This window comes from Tursiops truncatus, chromosome 2 (assembly GCF_011762595.2).
Source record: "Tursiops truncatus isolate mTurTru1 chromosome 2, mTurTru1.mat.Y, whole genome shotgun sequence".
Classification (NCBI taxonomy): domain Eukaryota; kingdom Metazoa; phylum Chordata; class Mammalia; order Artiodactyla; family Delphinidae; genus Tursiops; species Tursiops truncatus.
This window is the reverse complement of record NC_047035.1, coordinates 29409075-29423055: the sequence shown is the minus strand read 5'-3', so window position 1 is coordinate 29423055 and position 13981 is coordinate 29409075. Positions and strand designations below refer to the sequence as shown.

General features: G+C 38.7%; 1 protein-coding gene across 6 annotated transcripts in view; it reads left to right on the top strand.

Annotated features, from left to right (window-relative positions):
* The window catches only part of RBM25 (RNA binding motif protein 25), a 52496-nt gene that overhangs the window by 4082 nt on the left and 34433 nt on the right, over positions 1-13981 (top strand). For 2 of the 6 annotated variants that reach the window (XM_033850938.2, XM_033850940.2), the window contains 3 exons: positions 3476-3596; positions 9603-9652; positions 11783-11950. In XM_033850938.2, the coding sequence (XP_033706829.1) occupies positions 3491-3596; positions 9603-9652; positions 11783-11950 (324 nt within the window). In that variant the 5' untranslated portion in view covers positions 3476-3490. Of the gene's footprint in view, positions 1-1712; positions 1823-3246; positions 3364-3475; positions 3597-9602; positions 9653-11782; positions 11951-13981 lie in introns of those variants that run through there. The other 4 variants (XM_033850936.2, XM_033850937.2, XM_033850935.2 and 1 more) reach the window with 4 other exon arrangements.

Here is a 13981-nt window from a genome sequence, read left to right as displayed (position 1 = left end):
TTATTATCATTCATTTTCACATACATCAAAGTATACCAAACTTTATGTTGAAGTAAGTGGTTGATACCCATTTTAGGATTTTTTTTGGCTGTGTTGGGTCTTCGTTGCTGTGCGTGAGCTTTCTCTAGTTGCAGCGAGTGGGGGCTACTCTTCGTTGCAGAGCACAGGCTCTAGGCACGTGGGCTTCAGTAGTTGTGGTGCACGGGCTTAGTTGCTCTGTGGCATGTGGGATCTTCCCAGACTGGGGCTCGAACCCGTGTCCCCTGCATTGGCAGGCAGATTCTTAACCACTGTGCCAGCAGGGAAGTCCCTAGGATGTTTAAAGTGAATATTAATATTTATCAGAGATCATCAGAAATGTTTGTTTTCTGAATTTCCATAGGAGGGGCTGTTATTAAGATTACCTTCACCTTCGAAGTTTAGCCTACAAATAAGCAAGTTTTGAACAGTTCCAAATAAAAGGGAAATACTTCGTAGAAAAATTGGAGTGAATGAAATGAGTATATTAGCATAAACTGAAACGTAATCTGGTTAACTCTTAATGAATGATACGTTTGAAAACCGTGAAAAATAGTTTAAACACCAAGAACTTAGAGGGTTTCTTTTTAAAAGTAGTATTTGTATTTAGTACTTGGGAAAAAGTGATTCTAAAGATGAATTCATGGCCCAATCTTTGTAACCATTGTGAGGCTAGGTACTGAGTCATTGCTAGAATAGTACCTGGCACATGGTAGCTTCTTAATAAATTTATTTAAAGAGGTTCTCAGAGTTTATTTGTTTACTGATTCATTCACTGATTATTTATTTAACAGGTATTAATACCAACTGCCCTCCTAAGGAAGTGCTGAGATAGAGTATTAAAATGATAATATAAAAGCTTATGTAAGTAGGACTGTAGCCCTCGATGTTTTAAAAGGATATACACTCCTGTCCCCTTCCATGTGGAATATTTGTTTTTGTTTTGGGCAAAAAAGTATTTTAAAAAAGATTATTAAAAAATTCAACACGTTTACTATCTTAAATTAGTTACATTTTTCTTTTTAACTCAAGTTGATACTTAATATTTAAGGCATTTCCAGTACCTTATTTGTTGGTATATGACAACATTCTAGGAATTTATTTTACTTGTAAAGCTTCCTAAATATTTTAAGTGTACTGTGCTTTCGAAATTGAAGTTTAGATTTTACAGAATATTGTATATCCTAACTTATTAAGTGAAAAGAATACTGAGGAAGAAGAGCTGTGAGGATGAAGGACATGCTTTTTAAAGAAATGTCTAATAATGTCTAATGCAAGTTGAAACTGTTTTTTACCTGTCACACTGGAGATTTACTACAGTGATGGTGAGGATATGAGGAAAGGGCGTACCCATGTACTGTTGGTGGGAAAATTAATTTGTACACTAGATTTGGAGGTAAAGAGTAGATACATACAGTACTGATCTGTATTATAGAATTACTTGCACAGGTGCTTAGAGTTATATGTCCAATATGACCAAGAATGTTTAATATGATTTGTAAGAGGTAAAATGTGGAGAATCATCAATGTTGGTTAGTTACAGCTATATAGTAATAGTTTACTGCATTATAAAGAATGGAATAGAACTTTATGAAGTGACATGAAGAGATGTTAATAATGATGAGGGAGAAATGCACATAACAATATAGTATGATTATATTGTTTGCAGAAAAACATAAGTGATTATATATTAGCTTGTGTCTAGAAAGATATTTTAGAAGAATACAACGAATTATACCAAACTGTTGGAATCAGGGGCGAGGAAGTAGAAGACATGCACATTTTATCCTCTCTCTTCTAAAGGGTGAGTAAAACAATATATAAAACATAGAAAAGGGCTTCCCTGGTGGCGCAGTGGTTGAGAGTCCGCCTGCCGATGCAGGGGATGCGGGTTCGTGCCCTGGTCTGGGAGGATCCCACATGCCGTGGAGCGGCTGGGCCCGTGAGCCGTGGCCGCTGAGCCTGCACGTCCAAAGCCTGTGCTCCGCAACGGGAGAGGCCACGACAGTGAGAGGCCCACGTACATCTAAAAAAAAAAAAAACATAGAAAAGAAAATAATAGAGAAAAACATTTTTTAAAAGCTTCTGAAACTCTAGACTCCTTCAGTTACAGAGTGTAGGTGGGGGAGTTTTTCCTAGTGTCCAACAGAAAATCTATTAATCAAATCACCACTTTTAGCTGCATCACTGATAGGAGATCAACCCACTTATTTTGGCTGCTTGTTAAAATTGGTGCATGGAATCCTACTAGGGCATTCTAACATCATTTTTCTACTTTTTTCCAGTAGTTCTGGACACTTGAGTATGTTGACAAAAATATAAAATTTGGGGGGAGGAGAAGTCTTAAGTACTTCTATTTTATTTATTTTTTACTCTGTTGGGTCTTCGTTGCTGCTCGTGGCTTTCTCTAGTTACGGCAAGCGGGGGCTACTCTTCATTCCGGTGCGTGGGCTTCTCATTGCAGTGGCTTCTCTTGCTGCAGAGCATGGGCTCCAGGCACACGGGCTTCAGTAGTTGTGGCGCGCAGCTAAGTAGTTGTGGCGCACAGGCTTAGCTGCTCCGCAGCATGTGGAATCTTCCCGAACCAGGGCTCGAACACGTGTCCCCTGCATTGGCAGGCGGATTCTTAAATACTGTGCCACCGGGGAAGCCCAGTACTTTATCTAAAAGACAAAAGTTTCTTATTAAGGAATGATATCACAAACCAAATCAAACAGTTCATTGTGTTCTTGTATTTTTAAAAATCAAATACCAGCGTCTGATTCTTGAGTTTCAGTCATTCATTCACTGAATATCATTCAAGAATGGTTAAGAGGTTTGCTTTTAAGTTTAAGAAAAATTACCACTTTTTTCTCATTGTCACAAGTTGTATGTGAATGGTTTATATTTGAACCATTATATTTGAATGGTTACTATGTGACCTGATATATGGAGGTCGTCCCCCCCTCCCCCCTCAGGTTTGTAGAAAGTCACTGAGACATTCATTTGTCCTGGAAGAACTGGCCAACACTGAATCAACAAATACTGTGTAACTTTGTAAATTTAGTCTTCAGGATGCTGATGTGTATAAAAAATTAATGCATCGGAACACTTAAAAACTGTTAGATATCTTCCTGGATTCTGAGTTTGATTTAAAAAGATTCATTGATGTTTGGTATTTAATTTTTGGATATTAACTGAACCTCAAAATTTTTTTCTTCCTTTATATGTATTCCCATATGACTGTAGGAGTCTATCCTGAAGTTAGATCGTGTACATTTTGGGAACTTATTTTAGAAAAGATCTAAGTTTAAAAAATTCTCAATGGACAGACAGAGAAAAGAGGGTCTTTGCCAGCTCCTTTGGGTAAGAAAACTTGAGAATTTTGCAGATACTCTAAAAATGAAGGCCAACAAACCAAGCATATCAAATTGTAAAGTTTTCAAATAACATGATTTGTCATGATTTCTTTCTTTAGACCGCTGCGGTAAGAATGTCATTCCCTCCTCATTTGAATCGCCCTCCCATGGGAATCCCAGCACTCCCACCAGGGATCCCACCCCCACAGTTTCCTGGCTTTCCACCGCCTGTACCTCCAGGTAAGTTTGTGGATACGGTTGTTGTTTTTGAAGTGTAGTTGATTTACAGTGTTGTGTTAGTTTCTGGTGTACAGCAAAGTGATTCAGTTATTTATATATATAAACACACACACTGTTTTAGATTCTTTTCCATTATACTTTATTGCAAGATATTGAATATAGTTCCCTGTGATATACAGTAAATCCTTTTTTTTATCTATTTAATATGTATTAGTTCATATTTGCTAGTCCCAAACTCCTAATTTCTCTCTCTCCCCGTCCTCTTTTGGTAACCATGTTTGTTTTCTGTGTCTGTGTGTCTGTTTTGTAAATACGTTCATTTGTATCATATTTTTAGATGCTACATGTAAGTGATGTCACATGATATTTGTCTTTCTCTGTCTGACTTCATTTAGTATGATAATCTCTAGGTCCATCCATGTTGCTGCAAATGGCATTATTTCATTCTTTTTTATGGCTGAGTAATATTCCATTGTAAATATATACCACACCTTATTTATCCATTCATCTGTTGATGGACATTTAGATTGCTTCCATGTCTTGGCTATTGTAAATAGTGCTGCTGTGAACACTGGGGTGCACGTATGTTTTGAATTAGAGTTTTCTCCAGATATATGCCCAAGAGTGGGATTGTAGGATCATATGGTAGCTCTATTTTTAGTTATTTAGGAACCTCCATACCGTTGCCGTAGTGGCTGCACCATTTTACATTCCCACCAGTGATTCTGTGGGTTTTTTTTAACCCATCCTTGTGTCATTGCAATATTAACTTTAGGAAGATGATACATATGTGACTGTTGGTAGAAGAGCTGTTAGCATTCTGGAAATGTGATGTCTCATTTTCCTATGGTGATAGTTTTCATTTCTGGCTGAGTATCAGACTCATCTGGGAAATTAAAAAGTCTTTATTTGAAAATATAGATAATACATTTATTTTTAAATACTATACATTTTAAATAGTACAGTATTTTTAAACACTATACGTTTTAAAAACTATATGTTCAAAAATCAAAAGGGTATACAGTGGAAAATTTTTCTCACATTCCCATATAACTTGTTACCGTCCCCTTACTGAAAGGGGGAACAAAGCGGGGTTATTAGTTTCTTTATCCTTTCAGATATTTTTATTTTTCTATCCATTTGTTTTGTTTTATTCTTTTGACACCGATATACAGTAACATCCTATGTATTCTATTCTGCCTTGTTTTTTTTTATACTTGACAATAAATCTTTTTTTAAATTTATTTATCTTTGGCTGCATTGGGTCTTCGTTGCTGAGCACGGGCATTCTCTAGTTGCGGCGAGCGGGGGCTATTCGTTGTGGTGTGTGGGCTTCTCTCATTGCGGTGGCTTCTCTTATTGCAGAGCACAAGCTTTAGGCGCGCAGGCTTCAGTAGTTGTGGCTCATGGGCTCTAGGCACGCAGGCTTCAATAGTTGTGGCTCGCGGGCTCTAGAGCGCACGCTTAGTAGTTGTGGCGCATGGGCTTAGTTGCTCCCCAGCTTTTGGGATCTTCCCGGACCAGGGCTTGAACCCATGTCCCCTGCATTGGCAGGCGGATTCTTAACCACTGCGCCGCCAGGGAAATCCTTGACAATAAATCTTGGAGAGCTCTCCAAATAACTATTTAAAAGCTTCTTCTCTCCAATGTTTTATGAGGTTTAAAAAAAATAAAACATTTTTTAAGGCGCCACCGCAAGCCACTGAATCAAATTGGGGCTCAGGAGTCTCTTTTCAACAAGTTCACAGGTGATTCATAGGTATCCATTTAAGCACGGTTAAGAGAACCCACATTTGAGAACCATTATCTTGAGGTTTGTAATTAACATTGGTTTAGGAGAGTTTTCCTCTGGTTTATGAGTGGTAGTTCACATATTTTTATATTTTGATGGGGTTGAAAGCATTTCATGCAGAATCAGTTTCCCAGTTTCCCTTCTGAAAGGTAGTATCTAAGAGTCCTCCTTAATCTGCATGTTAGAAGTATTTTCTTTTAGCATAGAATCTATGTAATTCAGGCTGAAATGAACAAATGATCTTGTAAACCATCCAGAAGTATTTCTTCTTGAGGAAAGGTCTACTTCAGTGACCTGGCTTTAACTATTGGATTATGTGTTTGAAGTTAACAGTGTTTACTAAAGAGCTTGACTGTTGCAGAATCAAAAGTACGTTGCAGTTGGCTCATATGATGGGTTGTTAATTCATAACATGTACATTATAGAGGCTCAGGTTTGGGGGCCTCCTACCCCTAGGTCAAGTACACAGCAGTGTTGAAGTAAGTGAAAAGTCACAAGATAAAAATGGCAATTTTTCTGGGGTATCATTTAAAACTTCAGGAATTTGAGGGTAAATCATAATTTTAAAAAATCAGAACAGGGCTTCCCTGTGGCACAGTGGTTAAGAATCCGCCTGCCAGTGCAGGAGACACGGGTTCAAGCCCTGGTCTGGGAAGATCCCACATGCCACGGAGCAGCTAAGCCCGTGCGCCACAACTACTGAGCCTGTGCTCTAGAGCCCACGAGCCACAACTACTGAGCCTGTGTGCCACAACTTTTGAAGCCCGTGCGCCTAGAGCCCATGCTCCCAACAAGAGAAGCCACCACAATGAGAAGCCTGCGTGTCGCAACTAGAGAAAGCCCGTGTGCAGCAACGAAACGCAGCCAAAATTTAAAAAAAAAAAAATCAGAACAACTACTTATGCATATATACTGTGGAGTAGAATGCAGTACTTGTACAAGTTTTTAAGACATTTATGCTTGTAGCTGGCTGTGTTAAGTTGGTCTTTTAGATAATCATGGATGTGTATTTGTTACCCCTTGCTGCCAGGGACCTAGTGTGAACGTTTGAGTACTATCAGTTTATTATTCCATGTAACAATTACTGAATTTTAGTCAGTAACTTAACAGCTCTGTAATGGACTGTAAAGGAATTTCTCCTGAAAAGGGCGATTAAGAAAATAATGTTAATAGAAAACCGAAAAAAGTTACTTGTCAACCATCAAACCAATTGATTACTTGAGAAGGATAGTGCCCTGAGCCATTTTCATTTGGGCATCAATATTTGAGGGCGTCCCCATATTTTTTTTTCATTAATTTATAGTCTCATAATATGATCTATTTTTTGATAGTCTTTAGTAATAACCATGATACTTTTAGCAAAGTTTGTGTTATTAGAGTTATAGGGAAGAGTAGTTTACTTTCTATTTCTGAAGAAATTTTAAGGCATTGGAGATAAAACTTGTTCAGAATCAGGAACGGCGACAATGAAAAAAATCAGTTCCTTACCAGTATATTGGTTTTATGGGAAAGATTTTAAATTCCTTTGAATTTTTTAAAAACACATACTAAATGTAACTTGTTTTCTGATGAACACTATACCAAATTATAAATGGAAGTGGAAGATAAATGGGCCATGTTTCTCTTAAGGCTAATTCTACTATATCTTTTAAGATGGGTCAGCAGACCTTAAAACCAGATTTTCAGTATTTCTTCTTGTCTGTTTGGTCAGTGCCATACTAATGTGGGCATTTGTTCACAGAGTATTAACGCTATTAAACAATTCTGATTCCATCTGTGATAGCATACAGTATCATTTCTGTTTAGGGAAGCATACTTGAATGATAAATCAGACTTTAGTTACAGCTAACTCATTCATACCTGCATCCTGTGTGCAGCGTCAATACTTGAAAAAATAAAAAAAAGAAGTATGCTAAACTAGTATAATAATTCAAGACCACAATACCCATATTCATGTATAATTTTCTTGTGTTGCCTATTAGTGCAATTAATTGAACTCTGAGATAACGTATGTGGCGATCACATTATATATTAAATTAGAAAATACATTAGAAAAAAACCATAATTCTTCCTTTAAAAATAATGCATGCTGGGCTTCCCTGGTGGCGCAGTGGTTGAGAGTCCGCCTGCCAATGCAGGGGACACAGGTTCGTGCCCTGGTCCGGGAAGATCCCACATGCCGCGGAGCGGCTGGGCCCGTGAGCCATGGCCGCTGAGCCTGCGCGTCCGGAGCCTGTGCTCCTCAACGGGAGAGGCCACAACAGTGAGAGGCCCGCGTACCGCAAAAAAAAAAAAAAAAAAAGTAATGCATGCTATAGATTAAAGGAAGTTTCCCCCCCATAGTTCCTGAGCATTCCCTTCCCCAAAGGGGGGGAAGTCTTTCTTATCAGTTTCTGGTGTGTAGCTCTCCAGAGATGTAAAGTATATCCCACTGTGTTTGCTTATGTTTATTCTACCCTACTTTTTTTTTCAGACCTCAGCTGGTATATACACTGTTTACACTTTGTGCACTTTGCCTTTTTTTTTTTTAACCGTAGCATTCATAGATCTGTAATGAGCAGCAATACATTTTTGTAAATTCTGCATTTCATGAAATTAGTAAGTTGAGGTGGGAACCATACTATTAAACATTTTAGTAACTATTAAAAAGGAAAAAAAAATTTTTTTCAAAATGTCTTTTTCTTAAGGTTTTCTTAAATAGAAAGTTTATCTGTGGAAGAGGTGCTGCACAGATTACAGTTGGTAAATGGAGTATTTGCTTTTGTTTTGCAAAGTTAAAAGTGAAAAATTTAGAGTTGATGGTAGTTTTGAGTATCCACCTATTTAAGTGCTCCACATAAATGATCTCAGTAGGCACTCTGAGGAAATAATTACCTCATTTGAATTGAGGAAACTGAAGCTGAGGTTAAAGAGCTTTCCCAAGTTTGCATAGCTAAAAGTGATAGAACCAAGAATTGAACCCAGGGCTTACCCTGGTGGCGCAGTGGTTGAGAGTCCGCCTGCCGATGCAGGGCACATGGGTTCGTGACCCGGTCCGGGAAGATCCCTCATGCCGCGGAGCGGCTGGGCCCGGAGCCATGGCTGCTGAGCCTGCGTGTCCAGAGCCTGTGCTCCGCAATGGGAGAGGCCACAGCGGTGAGAGGCCGGTGAGAGGCCCGTGTACCGCAAAAGGAAAAAAAAGAACCCAAATTTGATTCTGCAGTCTTTTTTTTTTTCTATTTTGTACAGTCTTCTGTAGGCTTATTGATAAGTATCTAGATTTTCATCTTCTAAAAATTTTGTTTAAAACTGAGGTTATTTTAAATAGGTTATATTGGAAAATAAATGGATAGTTGTTAAGAGTTTATTACCAGTCTTAGATGGACAGTTATCTTAAGTTGATGCTAAATTTGAACTGAAAAGTGATTTCAGAACTTCTTGAGATACTTCTAGAAGCATTTTAAAATTTGTGTTTTAGTAGACAGATCTTTTACTGGTTTTACCCTCATTGCAACCTTTTTCTTAGTTCTCAAATGGTAAGATTTCGTCATTAGTTATGTACACAAGGACTGTCAATGTAGCAGCTATTGATTAGTAAACAATTTAGGTGAAAACAAAATTGCAGATTCCAGTAAGATGTCAATAGTGATAGCCCATTGATAGCTGTCTAAAACCCTTAGGGCAGTAGATGCTTGTCTTAGAGATTTTCTCTTTGACAGTGACTGAGATTACTAATCTTATTTTTTTTTTCATGATTTTTGCTTATATTAAATAACCAGGAATAACAAGATTCTTCCTAGGTTTCCAGATTAATTTCTTATTTGATGCTTTTGTTTTTTAACTTTCAAAGAATTTATTTTTACCTTTAAAGGAGTCATTAATACCATTGTTCACCTGTAAGCAAATCTGTATGAAAGTTGCTGGTTTTGAGGATGTACTGAACTAGATGAACATGAATTGATAACTATCCACAGTTTTACTCCTTAAGGCAAAAGCAGGCTGTGGTAGTCTTTTTGCTTTTAAAGAGTCTTTTTGCTTGTAAGTTTATTTAGACCAACCTGATAACTATGTTGCTTTTGAAAAATATCCATTAATTTCTCATTTTCATTAATCCTACATTTCCCCTTAAAAGAACTGTGAGTTGGAAGTACTTATTTGTATGGCATGTAGTTGATATACAATATATAGTTGTATATATAATTATATTCTTAAGATTCATTATGCTTTTTTCTTAGGGACTCCAATGATTCCTGTACCAATGAGCATTATGGCTCCAGCTCCAACTGTAAGTATAACCTTAAGGAGGAATTAAGAGTGCCACTGCTTTTAAATCTGAACAACTTTATAAGCCCAGATAAATTATTTTAAATATTTAAAAGAATAATAGGAAGGGAATAAGAGCATCCATGTATATCATACTACTTATTTAAATAAGTATTGTTTTCACTCTATGCATATAAGCACTTGCCCCTAAAATATGCTCCCTAAATAGTTTAGTGATCTCCCTCTTATTCTCTAGACTCTTCATATACTGTTATTTCAGATTTAGACATTGACTCTTTCATCATGCCCTCGTGTCTTGATCCTGGGAGATAGGAGAAGTGATCTGACATGTCTGATTTCTTAAAAGAAAAAGGAGGAATGATCTAGCAGAAATCTAAATTTTGAAATGAAAGTTGAATATATTTCTACTCTTTCCTCCCACCTACCTAATTTTTAGCTTCTTCCAAGCTATTTTTTCTCTGTCCTCTAGTATGGTATCTTCAAGCTTTGTAAAGTTTTATTGAAGCCTTTCCTCTGCTGAAGTGTTTCATTATTCAGTCTTATGTCTTGAACTTTAATTCTCTACATTCATAAAAGCTCTGTACACTCTAGGCATCTTAGGTAAGAATGCTAGTATACTGTAACATGTGAATAAATAATAACCCTCTTAAAACATTTATTTAACTAAAAATTTTCTTTGAGTTAATTAGTAAAATACCGGTCTTAATTTATAATTCATTGTGAGGGAGAGTAGGTCTCATTACTTTCAACTGTTTTTCTACCTGTGGGTTTTGAAAAAGGCGGGGAGTATTATTTATATTAAAAGGGTGATGAGGGCTTCCCTGGTGGTGCAGTGGTTGAGAGTCCGCCTGCCGATGCAGGGGACACGGGTTCGTGCCCCGGTCCGGGAGGATCCCACATGCCGCGGAGCGGCTGTGCCCGTGAGCCGTGGCTACTGGCCCTGCGCGTCTGGAGCCTGGGCTCCGCAATGGGAGAGGCCACAACAGTGAGAGGCCCGTGTACCGCAAAAAAAAAAAAGGGTGATGAGATAGGAACTACATGAACAAATAGGAATCTGCTGTGATAGGAACTACATGAACAAATAGGAATCTGCTGTGAGGCAGACCACGGGGGAATCCAGCTTTTCTTGCATTGGACATTCATTGGGAAACATTTATTGGGAAACCTCCACATGACAGATACTCTTACCCTCTTGCATTTTAGCCTAGGAAAAGGCAGCTCCCCCAGTTCACCACTTCAGTGCCTACTGTGGATGTTTTGCTCAATTCAATTTCAAATACAAAGATGAATAAGACTATTTCTTTCCTCTGGGAAGTTGAATGTTATGAAGGGAAAATAAGATAGAAACACAAGTAACTGAGAAAAGGTAAACTTTAAGTGTGGGGAGAGTGCTATGGGAGTATTTGAATATTCTACAAGAAAATTAGCAGGGATAATTGCAATTTCCTTTTATATGAATGCAGAGATTTACGATGTCTTAAACATTTAAGAATTGTCTTAAACATAAGAAAATTTCTTTCCAAGTTGTTTTCTTTTTTTTTTGTTTTTTATAAATTTATTTATTCATTTATTTCTGGCTGCGTTGGGTCTTCATCGCTGCGCGCGGGCTTTCTCTAGTTTTAGTGAGCAGGGGTTACTCTTCATTGCGGTGCGCAGGCTTCTCATTGCAGTGGCTTCTCTTATTGCGGAGCATGGGCTCTAGGCCCGTGGACTTCGGTAGTTGTGGCACGTGAGCTCAGTAGTTGTGGCTCACGGGCTCTAAAGCGCAGGCTCAGTAGTTGTGGTGCACGGGCTTAGTTGCTCTGTGGCACGTGGGATCTTCCCAGATCAGGGTTCGAACCCGTGTCCCCCGCATTGGCAGGCAGATTCTTAACCACTGAGCCACCAGGGAAGCCCTCCAAGTTGTCTTTAAAAGAAAGGTAATGCAATAGTGGAACTTTACTTGTCATGAATAAGTTCACGTTAATGAAAAATGTGCTTGGGAGTTTTAGACTAAGTATGTAGAACCTGTAATGGTGATGTGCTATATATTTAATACTTTAAAATTGATGTTTTTAGCCTAATGTTATTACATTAAGCATGATAGCAAATTTAATTGCAAGTTCCAATTTTATTGTCTTTCATCACTTAGGTCTTAGTACCGACTGTGTCCATGGTTGGAAAACATTTGGGAGCACGGAAGGATCATCCAGGCTTGAAGGCTAAAGAAAATGATGAAAACTGTGGTCCCACTACTACAGTTTTTGTTGGCAACATTTCTGAAAAAGCCTCAGACATGCTTATAAGACAGCTCCTTGCTGTAAGTTAAACTGTTTATTTTTCATTTAAAAAATTTTTTGTTATAAATTTCAAACTAAAGAAAAATTAGCAAGAGGGCTCTGAATAATTTCCTCGTTTATATTTTGAAAAGTTTCAGTCCTGCAGAAAAGTTAAATGAATTAAATAGTGAACACCCTTGTAACACATTTTGTCATATTTACACACACTCTGCGTGCGCGTGCGCGCGCGCGCGCGCACACACACACACACACACACACACACACACCCCTCGATTTTTTTTCTTCTGAGTAATTTCAGAGTAAGTTGTGACATTACATTTCACCTTTGAATACTTCGTATATTTCCTAAGATCAAGGATATCCTCCTACATTTTCACAAAACCATTATCAAATTTAAGGCTGATATAGTATTGTTAATTAAAATACATATAGTTCATATTTAATTTTTCCAGTAATTTCCAGTCAGGGATATATATATATATATATATATATATATATATGTATCACTTATTTTTATTATTATTATTTTTGGCGGTACGCGGGCCTCTCACTGCTGTGGCCTCTCCCGTTGCGGAGCACAGGCTCCGGACGCGCAGGCTCAGCGGCCATGGCCCACGGGCCCAGCCACTCCGCGGCATGTGGGATCCTCCCGGACCGGGGCACGAACCCACGTCCCCTGCATCGGCAGGCGGACCCCCAACCACTGCGCCACCAGGGATGCCCTTTATTATTATTATTTTTTAAAAATATTTATTTATTTGGCTGTACTGGGTCTTAGTTGTGGCATGCGGGATCTTTTTCGTTGTGGCATGTGGGCTCTTACTTGTGGCATGCAGGATCTATTTCCCTGACCAGGGATCAAACCGGGCCCTCCTGCATTGGGAGTGCACAGTCTTAACTACCAGACAACCAGGGAAGTCCCTATACATTGCAGTTAATTGTCATGTTTCTTTAGACATTTCCTTTATTGTAGAACAGTTCCCTGCCTCTTTTTGTTTGCTTGTTTTTGTCTTTCATGACATTGATGTTTTTGAAGCGCCTGGGTCTTTTGCAGAATGTCTCTCCCAATTTGAATTTGATTGATTGCTCATAATTAGATTCAGAGTAAGCATTCTTTGTAAGAGTGGTTCATGGGTGGTGCATTGTTTTCAGGTGCAGCATAGCAAGAGACATACCACGTCTCTTGGTCCCATTTTTGGTGGTATTAAGTTTAGTTACTTGGTTAAGGTGGTCAGATCTCTCCATTGTAATGGTACCTTTAGTCCCTTTTTCTCTAATAAGTAACCTCTGGGTTAGTATTTGAGGACTATGTGAGTCTTTTTCTTTAGCCGCCTTTAAACAATAATTTTAGCATCTAATTGTGATTGATTGACGCCTTTTGCAGTTTTTATTCTGAGCATATATAAGTTTTTTTGACTTGGTCATTGATTTTCCTTTGTCTCTTAGTTTTAAAAATTTATCCTGGTGCTACATGCACATTTTTTTTAAAGCACTTTTTTTTGGCTGCGTTGGGTCTTTGTTGCTGCTCGCGGGCTTTCTCTAGTTGCTGCGAGTAGGGCCTACTCTCCATCGCGGTGCACGGGCTTCTCATTGCAGTGGCTTCTCTTGTTGTGGAGCATGGGCTCTAGGCACGCAGGCTCAGTAGTTGTGGTTCACAGGCTTAGTTACTTTGCAGCATGTGGGATCTTCCCGGAACAGGGATGGAACCCGTGTCACCTGCATTGGCAGGTGAATTCTTAACCACTGCGCCACCAGCGAAGTCCCTACGTGCACACTGTAAGTGAAAAAATACTGAATGATTTTTTTAAATTAATTAATATTCGGCTGCATTGGGTCTTCATTGCTGCGCGCAGGCTTTCTCTAGTTGCGGCGAGTGGGGGCTACTCTTTGCCACAGTACGGGGCTTCTCATTTCAGTGGCCTCTCTTGTTGAGGAGCACGAGCTCTAGGCATGCGGGCTTCAGTAGTTGTGGTGTGTGGGCTCAGTAGTTGTGGCTTGTGGACTTAGTTGCTCCACAGCACATGGGATCTTCCCGGACCAGGGCTTGAACC